This window comes from Aegilops tauschii, chromosome 7 (genome assembly GCF_002575655.3).
Source record: "Aegilops tauschii subsp. strangulata cultivar AL8/78 chromosome 7, Aet v6.0, whole genome shotgun sequence".
Classification (NCBI taxonomy): Eukaryota; Viridiplantae; Streptophyta; class Magnoliopsida; order Poales; family Poaceae; genus Aegilops; species Aegilops tauschii.
In genome coordinates this window covers 219,949,264-219,961,108 of record NC_053041.3, presented here as the reverse complement: position 1 = coordinate 219,961,108, position 11,845 = coordinate 219,949,264, and the positions used below count along the sequence as shown (strand labels likewise).

The following is an 11,845-nucleotide window of genomic DNA, read 5'->3' as shown; positions in this document are numbered from 1 at the left end:
TCCTTGCGAAGATGTCCCAGTTCTCACGGAGGAACTGGATGAGGGCGGCTTCTTATTTGCTGTCGAGTGTCGTTGAGATATGGGTCGGAGCAGCTGTGGGATCTTCCGGGTGAATGTGAACTGGCTACATCTCACTGGCTGACTGAAAAGCGGCTTCAGAAGCGGGCTTCTTGGCTCGGAGCAGATCGCTCGGATCGACGTTCTTCTTGTATTCTTCCAGTTCAACCACTGCCATTTGCTCGTCAGCGATCTTGGACCCCTTCTGGAGGCATTCCTCTGCTCTCTGCCTGTTCCCAGTGACCGTGATCACACCCTTGGGTCGGGGCATCTTCAGCTTAAGATACACGTAACATGGACAGGCCATGAAATGAGCATATGGCAGTCTGCCCAAAATAGCATGATAGGCACTGTGGAAATCCACTACCTCAAACGTCAACTTCTCCTTGCAAAAATTCTTGGAATCACCAAAAACCACATCCAGAGCAATCTGTCTGAGGACTTTGCCTTCTTCCCTGGGATGACTCCGTGGAATTGCATGTTGCTTTCACCGAGTTGGGACATCGGAATGCCCATCCCCTAGAGGGTCTCAGCATATAGAATGTTCAGACCACTGCCACCGTCCATGAGAACTTTAGTCAGTTGGGTGCCCCCAATGACTGGGTCGACCACCAAAGCTTGCCGCCTGGGGGTAGCAACGTGAGCTGGGTGATCGGATTGGTCGAACTAATGGGAGTCTTTGACCACTTCAGGTATGTCGTAGTTGCTGGAGCAACCATGTTCACCTCCCTATTTATTACTTTCAGTCGACTTTTGCTCTCAACGTCAGCAAAAATCACCAAGGTAGCATTGACCTTCGGGTAACCATCGTCCTTTTCCTCATCTTTATCCTTATCAGAGTCCTTTTGACTGGGCTGACCCTCTCGGAACTGCTGAATCAGGAGTCTGCACTGTCGAGTGGTATGCTTGGGCAGAATCAAGTTACCGTCTTCATCCTTCTTCGTGTGAACGTGACACGGCAAATCCAGGACGTCCTGTCCAGACTGATCCTTCAACTGTTTGGGCACCCACGGCCCCTTGGGTTTTCCATTAAGCTTTCCTTGGGTAATCACCACAGCTGCTTCAGCCTGTCTAGTGGCTTCGGCCTTGCGTTTCTATTTCCGACTGGGGTTTCCACCCCCGGTGTCATGGTCGACCGTCTTCCCTTTCCCATTGCGGAGTCGGTCTTCCTCTTCGCCATTCGCATACCGAGTGGCTATTTCCATCATCCGATTCAGAGTCATGGCCCCGGAGCGAACGGATTTTAGTGTGAGCACTGTGTACCGCGCACCTTCCTTGAAAGCACAGACGGCTTGGTGCTCTGAAACATTCTCCACCAGATGATGAAGTGTAGTCCACCGCTGGATGTAATCCCTCAAAGTTTCATTGGGCTTCTGGACATGGTGCTGCAACTCAGACAGCCCAGCAGGGCACTTGCAAGTGCCTTCGAATGTCTTGATAAACACTCGGGCCAAATCTTCCCAACAGAATATGCTTCCAGGAGCTAACTGTTTCAACCAAGCCCTGGCCAAACCTTCAAGCATCAAGGGGAGGTGCTTCATGGCTACTTCGTCGTTGCCTCCACCAATCTGCACCGCCACTCGGTAATCTTTTAACCACGTGTCCGGCTTCGACTCGCCAGTAAACTTGCTCACTCCCGCAGCCAACCTGAAGTTGGGCGGATTCTCAGCTGCTCGAATGGCTCTGCTGAAACATTTGGGCCCAGAAATGAACGCCCTGCTTCCACTCGAACGATCTTTGTCTAGCCCTTCTCTGTTAGCTCTGCCTCTGTCAACCAAGTGCCATACAAGGACTGACCTCGCATCAAACCCAGGCTCCCTCGGGTCGACAGGAATTCTCCGCTCGTCACCGTACGGGCGCCTGTCATCATACCGCCGGGGCACGTATGAACCACCCCTCGGAGGGGGCGTAGGCACTCGACGATGGTCATCACGGCGATATCGAGGATCAAACTACCCGTGGCCTCGACCAAGGTACTAGTCCTGGTGATAACCAAGATCTTCACGCCATGGAGGCGATCTTGGGCTTGGTGCTGACTGAACTGTGTCCGCCATGACGGACCTACTGTGAATCATGTTGCGCGACTGAGAAACAACTGAGTTCTGTTCCCCGGCCGCCCTGAGCATTGCTCGAATCTGTTGCAACCCTCTACCAGCCTCGGAATGGGACAGCTGGATTGAATCTGCAATACGTGCAGCTTCTACAACATTCTGGATTGGGGTACGTATACCTGACAATCTTCACGAGGCCCAGTCGGAAACAATTGTCGCCGCCGTCGACTGGAACCCAGAATTTGCCTGCGGGCACAGTCGTCGAGTGCTTGCTGAAGATTCTCCAGGCGCGTACGCTTAGCCAGGGTGGCTAAACGCGCAGTCTCCAAAGCCCGAGCCTCGGAGGTCTGCCCAACGATGGGGGTCTGAGAGCCTGATTGTTTCTGCGATGCAGCTCTTCCCTCTGCTCCGCAGTGAGGGCTTGAGGGTAATGCTCGTCGTTGTCACGCAACGGGCCACTGTTGTCGCCTCCGCCGCGGTTGAATCCGGGCGGACTGCGCCGGGAGTTGACCATGAGGACTTCCGCCGCAGGATCGTTGCTCTCGCACTCGGAAAGCGTATCTGAATGGCCAGTCGGCAGATCGAACAACCCATAGAGAGATTCATCAGGCTCAATCGCCGCGATTTGAGGGGTGGTCGACTGACGAGCCACCGCATGCTTCACCCATCGCTGGAGCCGCGAGCTACCGGATCGCTTGCAGCGGCGGACAGCGGAGCGAAGACACGGGAGCCGACCGATACTGAGTCGACGGCTGCCGTAGGAGGACGCCGCAAGCACTCACGCGGAAGTGCGCTACCCCGTGAATGGGGAGAGCCTCGACGTCGAGGGGGGCTTCCTGGAGCCAGGCGGAGTCGTCGGCGATGAAGGTGAGCGCGCCGAGACGGATCTCACGACCCAGGGTCAATCCACCGCCGGAAACCATGTTGATGAAGATCGAAAATCGCAACCTTACCGGAAGTCGCTCAGACGCCTGCCCCACGGTGGGCACCAACTTTCATGGGAACGGATCTGACAGTAGAGTATGGGGGTACGTAGGAGAGGGCAGAGTCCTAGCTGCGATGAAGTTGTACACTCGGATTTACGAGTTCAGCCGCCTCTCGGAAGAGGTAAAAGCCCTACGTCTCGGTGCTGCGGGAGCTCTGTTAATTGGAGTGTTGAGTTAGAGGGGGTGTGAACCCTTGTGCAAGAGGGGAAGGGTGACTTATATAGAGTGCGCCGACCCTTCACTGTCCTCAGTTACACCAGGGTTCAATGAGAGTTAAGTCCTGAACGTTACTGGTAACGCCTGTGTTAAATGGTCTTTATGACGACGGAGTGAATGCCTGACCGTTGCCATCCTAGAGTGATTCTAGGTATTCTGTACTCCGAGTGGATTCTTGTACGGTCGAGTGAAATAGCGATGGTCGAGTGGAATTGAGGTATCCGAGTGGAATCTTCTGTCGAGTGGATTGCACTTCATGGGTATTTCAGTCGGTATCTTCTGTTGAACTTTATAGGCCTTGAACTCTTGTGTAGTGTCCTTGGGTAGGGCGTCTAGGTCAGGCCTAAAGACCCTATCCTAGGTACATGTCATCGTCAACGTGCTCGAGCACGCCCGGGCATCCCCATATACGCCCTACAATTGGGCTGGATATGAGGGGTGCCGGTCAGCCCGGGCGATTGAGACCCGTTTGAGGCGCCCGTCTGGGTCGGCTTTTTTTAACTGGTCACTGACCGGGGCGTTCGCCCGTGCGTATAAGGAGGGGGTTGAGGCACCCGGTTATAGATGCTCTAAGGTTGGTTATCTCATACAACACTAAGAGTTCGAGAAAATGGCACATACACGCGCTGGTATGTGCCATGTTGTCGCTCCTCGACGTACAACACTAAGTGAGACAATGGGCCTTTGAAACCTCGCCTCTTGTGATCTTGTACAGGAGAGGGGATCGGGATTCTAGGGAGCGCTTTCGCTCGATTGTTGGATTCTTCTTCATTGTGTCTGCGGACGACTACTTTTCCGACATCGACGACTTCTTTGGTGACACGATGATCGGCGCGACCACCTCTTTTTTCTCCACACCGTATGATGTTCGTCCTTTACGTATCTGATTGCATGATTAGTTACATCACTTTGTTACTTGGTCGATTACCATCTCTATTATGAGTATGTTGTTTTATCTACTGTTTTTCTAGATTAAACTTCATGAAAAATCGCTCAAATATTCAAAAACGTTGTCTCCCACAGAACGGACTTCGCCAAAGAGCAGCATAAAAATCTAGAAGAATGAGAGCACCAGTATCGAATCTAAAACTTAAACTTAAATAGAATTGTTCAGAAAACTAACCATCTCTCACTCCAATGCATATTTTGGCGTTGCCAATGTGGTGCGACGTAGAGACGAACACACGCTATCTTCGACGCGCTCATACGAGACGAGAGACGACAAAAGATCCAGGAAAGGAGCCATTATCGCCGTAACGTACGCGGATGTGTACATGCAAACAAAAGACTTGCGCCTGCCTTGGCACCCAGCCGAACCCGATTAGGACCAGACAACCGCGCCATATTCAGAAGCAACAGATGGTCGCCGCGCAACCAAGAAAAGGAGGAAAAATCACACAACGGCTGTGACGGGAGCATGACATGGGCGGCGACGTCGTCCTTTGCTTGCATCAACCGCAAAATTAAATCCCCCGCCGCATGAAATATGAGCCCCCAGTAACCTAGGAGTAGGAAATCAGGGATACTTTTCAGTTTGCAAATGATTAGCTAGTGGATATATCATGGCTTCCCTTTATTAACACTAGGCGTTGGTTAGTCAAATGCTTATGGACGCATCATTGCTGCACCGTAGCCTAGTACCCCTACCCCTGGTTTTCCTATGTTACCACGAGCGGGGCATGCGTATTTGTTAAAGGTGTCCGCGCTGCGTGCAGCTCAGAGTTTGACTAGCGGCACGTGATTGTTTAATGAGGCTTTCTTTGACTGTTAGCAATGGCTTTCAAGTTTGACCACCGATCCGTCGGAGACGCACAAACACGGACTCGCCGGTTTAGCGAGCCGAGAATTGAGAGGTGCACCGAGGGAGAAACGGAGCCGATTCCTCAAGCAAACTCTCCATTCACAGCCCAATACGGAAACAAAATATTCCCGGCAATATGGCACCCGCATCAGGAGTACGTACATGCACCAAATCTTAGTTCCGATGTTGATCGAGCCCGTCGTCCTACACCCTAGTAAGCAACACGTTAAGCAACCGGCGCGCACAGGCGGCTTGACGGCGGCTATTCGCGCGGTCCCTGGCCGCGCGCGGGGGCCAAAAGGCGGCTTTGAGTCCAACCCACGGCGTCGCCCCCGCCTCCTCCTCGCCGTGGCGTGCGGCCGTGAGCTGCTAGTCTAATCATTGGTTTTGTAGGTAACGAACGAACGCGGGGCGGTCACGTGCAAGCGTGCGCCGCGCGTCGTTAGTAGCGGACGCTTCTGCGCGCAAAAGCGCCCCTTGCTTTTCGTATTCGCCGCACGGGCGATCTGTGCAGCCCATTTCTGAAGGACAGCTTGCAAAGGAAAAATGAAGTGACTGGATTGATTGTTTCTACTCCTGTGTCTGAATCTATCTACTATCACGGCCACAGCAGGAGTTCATTAAGAACTTAAGTATTTGGCAGCAGGAATCGATTGCTCCAGTAATAGATGGATGGATCATGGATGCCACTGGCCGGCATCTCCCGGCACCTGAGATGTGCCATGCCACATGTGGACGACACGGCGATTTCGATCCGGGCGAGCGCCTGGACCGGTGTTCTTGGGTTCGGGGACAGGCGCTTCAAGGCCACAGCTCACCTTGTCAACGGCTGCTTAGCTCCATCGTACTAGCAGTAGCACAGGTTGGCCATGTCTCGTGTCCACGGAATCATTTTTCGATGCTAGTAACATGAATGTTCCGTCTTTCAGACCGGAGAGATTGTTTAGCGCGAGCTGGGTCTGGCTGCAAGATGCGATCTACAGATCTATTTCGCGACGAAGAGGGTCTGAACTTACTGACAGATCTGCTGAATTGTCGTTAACTGAGACGACACACGGCTGAACCTGAAGCATAACTTAAATGCAGGTTAGCCTGAACAAAGCACCCATAGTCTAGCCAAGCAAGAAGAGATCGGAAAAACAAAGGAACCACAATGGGAGGCGGAGACATGGAGATCCAATCTCCTCCTGCTGCTGGATCTCCCATTAAAAAAAACTCAGAGGGACGATCACGTGGTCCGCACGTGCGCCACGACGAGTGGAAAAACGAGGGTGTTGGATGCATGAACATGACATGGCTTGCATGTTGCATCTAGGCATACCTGCATTAGTGAGTTGTACTGTGATAATCAAATCGAAGTCATTTCAGCAATTAAAAGTAGTTGCAGGCTTCTAATCAGGCATATATAAGCGGGTCCCTGAGATGTTGAACTCGCTGGCTCGTGGGGTCCGCATGGACTCTTCAATCTCCGTATACTGTGGCTGAATACGACCGGAGGGACTTCTTTTCTTGTAGGGAGACCAGAGGGGCCAGGTTGGTTATTAGTAGATGGGACGGGGGTAGGGTGCCTCTCAGCTCATCCCATTATAGTTGCTCTCCCTGTGACTCAGGCCACAAAACAGCTTCATCTATGTCGGGCAATACGGCCACGACTTGTCTCTTACCATTACATTACACGTACTAATAAACATCAGTAGAAAGTTCGCCTGAATGCCATTGATGACTGCTTCATCTGTGTTATTCAAAGAGAGAAGTCCATATTACCCCTAAGAGGGTGTATGTTTTCAGGGACTTGTTGGTTTAGGGACTTAAAAAAGTCCCTATAAGTCTCGTCTAAATCAAACAGGAGGGACTTATAGGGACTTAAAGTGGGCATTTGGGACTTATGAAATAAGACTCTCAAGGAGAGTCTTACAGAGACTTATAGTTGTAATATGTTCTTTTAGTCCATGTTAAGTCCCAGGAACCAAACAGATAGGGACTTTTTAGGGACTTGGGACTTATAAGTTGGGACAAAAAAAATACTAGGACTTATGAATCAAACAGGGCCTAAACTTGTCTCACCGTTCATTTTACAACCCTTAACTTTGCTTTGGTTCAAACTTCAACCTCAAACTATAAAAACCGTTCAAAATGCATCCCTCGCACAAGTCGACTTGATTTAGCTCCGGTTTTTTCTGCCACATGGTGGATTTTCTCGTCTCCTTGCCACGTAAACTGTCTAGTCAGCTAGTCATGCAAGGGTTTGTCGAGGTATCGTTCGCACATCGATCAACCTAGGTCTCCGCCGGCGCCGCCACCATCCAGGTCTCCACCGTCGCTGCCGCCGCGTGTCTCCTTGATCTCCTCCCCCATGCGTCATGCCCTTCTGCCGCTAGGCTAAGCAGCCGCCGGTCGCCGCCGGCAGCCGGCGGCGCTGTCCCGTCTCCTCATTCGTCGCTAGAGGCTGATCTTTCTGCTCGTCTCTTGCTTTGCACGTGTGTTGATTTCTTTCATCTGACTTGCAGGGTGCATGCGTAATGGAAAAAGGACTCTCTAGTTGACGCGCTGGAGTACAGGGACCCACTGGCGGAGGACTCCAGTGGGCAAGGGCTGGCGGCCGCCATACCTTGAATCGTTTGTAAAATTTTCTTATACCTATGCATGTGCATCTCTCAGCTGGCACGAGTTTTTAGTTCGTGAGTCGCCATGAGTTTTTCCGTTGAGATCGAGTCAATCTGATCAGTTATGAGCTAGTCTCTACCAGATCACGTACCTACGTGTCCTTCTGCCTAACCGTGCGTGCACTGTTGCAAGGAAGATCAATCGAGCTGTTAGGTTGCTTGCTTCTTCTAGTTTTGCACGTACACGTACATGTACAACTTCCGGTGGACTTGTTCTAGCGCTTTAAAAGCCAACGCTCAACTTGGCATCCTTCACAGCCAGTAGAACGCAGTGCAGGGTAGCGTCGTCCCCAACTGAAAGTTGAGAGGAAAGAGGGGCTAGCAAAGCCAAAGGGGAGGGGTATATCTCTAAATTTCAGTAGCATTTTTTAATAGCTTGTAATATACAATTGTAATGATTTTAGTTTTTTAGTGACAATTTAGTGTTGTGAACTACATATTTGAAAAATATATTTTGAAGTACTTGGTAGTGGTAGTAGCTCCAATCCAAACACCTATGAATGTGTCAATGTTTCGACACATGACACTCATCAAGGTCAAGTGAATTTCATGGAAGAAGAGCATGTATATTTTGTTGAGGATCACATGAAAATATTAATGTGCATTGGTAGTGTGTATTGACCTTTACTTAAGAGTTCGCCTCACCTTAATTTTTTTTCGTCCTCCGCCTCTGCAGGGACCCAACAGTATTCATCGTCACAAGGCAGGTTACGTGCTTGCATGGACGCACATGCTATGGATTGAAACAACTAATTACTAGCTTATTGGTTACTAGTCTTATTACTTGCTAAGCACCAAAGTGGTTTTATTACTAGCTAAGCATCTAACTAGTACAGACGCATACAAATGATTTGAGGTTACTATAGGACAGAAACAACATCGTATTTGAAGTTTGGATGCAGATAATTTCTTTAGAAGTGTACAATTAGAAGGAAGTGTGATCCTGTAAGCTTATATAAAAATTATGCACTGATCTTGTTTTAGCTCACCGTGCTTTTATTACATTTACTTTTTTTCTTTCGTGAAGTACATTAAAATTCTGAATTACCGTGTTTATTTTTGGCAGCTGCTAGATGTCAAGGAAGGACTATTTGACGGTTCGATTCCACTTCGATGGAAAATTTATGAATCATGGGCAATTATTGGATTATGTGGGAGGGGAAGAAGCTTTGTCTATGATTCTCCGCGATAGATGTGGAATGGCAGAGATTCAACGCCACTTGAGGCTTCACCACACAATTTTAGATGGAGAAATATTGCATTGGTTGGTGCCTGGGAAATGTTTGTTCGGTGGCCTTAGTTGTCTTTGGAATGATGAGGCATGCACGGTAATGTTACAACATATTTCTATTGATGGCGTTGTGGACATATATGTTGAAGAACCAAGAGAAAAAAAAGTTGAGTCAAATGAGGTAATGAATGATGGATTTACAGAGGACGAGATAGAAGGAATGTTTCCAGATCATGGAGACATTGGCATCCCATTTCCCGAACCAGATTTTGGTGATGAGATGCATGTTGGTGGCAACAAGGATTGTGAGAATATGTCTTCAGGACATGTGCAAGGAAAGAAACAATTGGCAGTGCATAGGGCAGCACCAAGTCACACAGTTGAAGCATGTGGAGTTGATTCCGACATTTCTTCCGATGAGTCAGACTATGCTCCGGATGATGATTCTTCTGATGATGATGAGGCAGCAAATATTCACCATAGTTATCAAGAATTCAAGGCTTTGGTGAAGGCTGGTAAAGCTCCTAATCTTGAAGGTGATCTCAAGTTCAATGATGTGCCACAACAAATAGAAGCTAACTCTAGTGATGATGATGAATCATTGGATGAAGATAGTGAAGGTGAACTTGTTCGTAAAGAGTCGAAGTATCCAAGGTTTGATGAAAAAGCAAACATGCCATATTTTGAGCTTGGCATGAAATTTAGTGGCAAATAGGAGTTCAAGCAAGCCATTATCAACTATGGTCTTAATGAGAAGAAAGAAATCAAATTTGTGAAGGATGAGGGTGACAGAGTAAGGGCAGTTTGTAGTTGGCCTTTGTGTCCTTGGGTTTGCTTGTTGAAGAAAACTAGCAGGTTCGAGAGTTGGCAGGTAACTTCTTACAAAGATGAGCACATATGCCCTCAGAGAAGAGATAGTAAGTTGGTGACTGCAACTAGAATTGCAAACAAGTTCCAAAATTTGATAATGGCAAATCCACAGTGTAGTGTTGCACACCTACAACAGGCAGTCCAAGAAGAGATGTTTGCAAATGTGCACATATCAAAGATCAAGAAAGCTAAGGCTATAGTTGTTGCTAGAATGATGGATGCACAGTCTGGTGAATACGGCAAAGTGTTTGATTACCAAAATGAGCTACCTAGAAGCAACCCCGGTAGCACTGTGATTGTCAAGTTGCACCCTGACTTTCAAAAGCCGACATTTTACAGATTCTATGTTTGTTTTGAAGCTTGTAGAAAAGGCTTTCTTGCTGGTTGTAGGAAAGTAATTGGACTTGATGGGTGCTTTTTCAAAGGAAGAGCAAGAGAGCTTTTGTGTGCCGTTGGTAGAGATGCCAACAATCAGATTTATCCTATCGCTTGGGCATCAGTTGATAAAGAGACCAAGGATTATTGGAATTGGTTTTGTTCTGTATTGTTCAATGATCTGAAGCTAGGAGATGGAGACGGTTCGGTAATAATATCTGATCAACGAAAGGTATTTTCTACTTGATGTTTATGGACATTAGTTTATTTTAGTGATAATTTTATCTTATATGCTAACCCTTTTATCCATCTTTTTTTTGACTTAGGGTATTCTTAATGCTGTGCAAAACTGGATTCCGAAGGCAGAGCATCGTAATTGTGCTAGGCACATTTATGCCAATTGGAGAAAGAAATTTAGAGATAAGAAATGGCAGAAACTTTTCTGGGCGTGTGCGAAAGCTCCATGCCCAATGTTGTTCAATCAAGCAAGGGCTTTTTTGGCACAAGAGACACCAGATGGTGCCAAAGCAATGATGGAAAAAGACCCACATCACTGCAGTAGGGCCTGGTTCAAGTTAGGCTCTAACTGTGACTCCGTGGATAATAATATATGTGAATCATTCAATAAGTGGATAGTTCAAGCTAGGTACATGCCCATAATTACCATGCTTGAAGCTATCCGATGCAAGGTGATGGTTAGAATACAAGAGATGAGAACTCAACTAGATAAGTGGGCTGCCAGTGTCATTATTTGTCCTAACCTAATAAAGAAATTGAAGAAGAGCATAAACCAGTCTGCATATTGCCATGCAATCTGGAATGGCAATGATTCTTATGAAGTTAAGCTTCGTGAGCATAGGTTTATTGTTAAACTTGAAGAGAGGACATGTACCTGCAGGTATTGGCAACTTTCGGGGCTTCCTTGTTCACATGCTATAGCTTGCATATATTATCATACAAATAGCCTTGATGACTATATTGCAAAGTGCTACCATGTTGAGGAGTTTAGAAAAACCTACGAGCATTGCCTTCAGCCTATGGAAGGCATATCTGCATGGTCAATTTCAGATAGACCTAGGCCAGTGGCACCTGGGCACATTGCGATGCCTGGCAGAAAGAAGAAGTCAAGAACAAAAGAACCAGATGAGAAGCCAGGGAGCAGTAGAGTTAGCAAAGCTGGTACTACCATTCGTTGTGGGAAATGCAAACAGATTGGGCATAATAGAACATCTTGTGAGAGGAGAAACAGAGGCATGGCTGGAACATCTAATGCAGTGAGCTCTCATTATTTTCCAATTTACATTCATGTACTATGAATTGCAATATTTATTAAATTTGTGAGTAGCAGCCTTCACATCAACGACAATCAGCTGCACCACCCACACTCCCCCGGGCTGCACCTAATGTGGTGAGCTCTCAATATCCATCATTTTAATATTGTATTATGAATTATAATATTTATAACATGTATTAATGATAGCCTCGGGCTGCACCATCCACGTTCCCTCAGGCTTCACCATCCACACAACCACGAACTACAACCTTCATGGTAAGCTCACACTATTGTTGTGCAATATGAACTCTTGGAGATGAAC

General features: G+C 47.9%; 1 protein-coding gene across 1 annotated transcript; it reads left to right on the top strand.

The window, feature by feature from the left end:
* Window positions 1-9,972: 9,972 nt before the first annotated feature.
* LOC141027052 (uncharacterized) lies at window positions 9,973-11,566 on the top strand. The gene is made up of 2 exons (XM_073503973.1): window positions 9,973-10,482; window positions 10,577-11,566. Exons 1-2 carry the CDS (start codon window positions 9,973-9,975, stop codon window positions 11,564-11,566), a joined length of 1,500 nt encoding a protein of 499 aa, XP_073360074.1.
* The last annotated feature ends 279 nt before the right edge of the window (window positions 11,567-11,845 follow it).

Coding starts and splice junctions, on each gene's coding strand:
- LOC141027052 (XM_073503973.1), top strand. CDS start 9,973: ATGGCAAATCCACAGTGTAGTGTTGCACACCTACAACAGGCAGTCCAA. Junction 10,483..10,576: donor TAATATCTGATCAACGAAAG/GTATTTTCTACT, acceptor TTTTTGACTTAG/GGTATTCTTAATGCTGTGCA.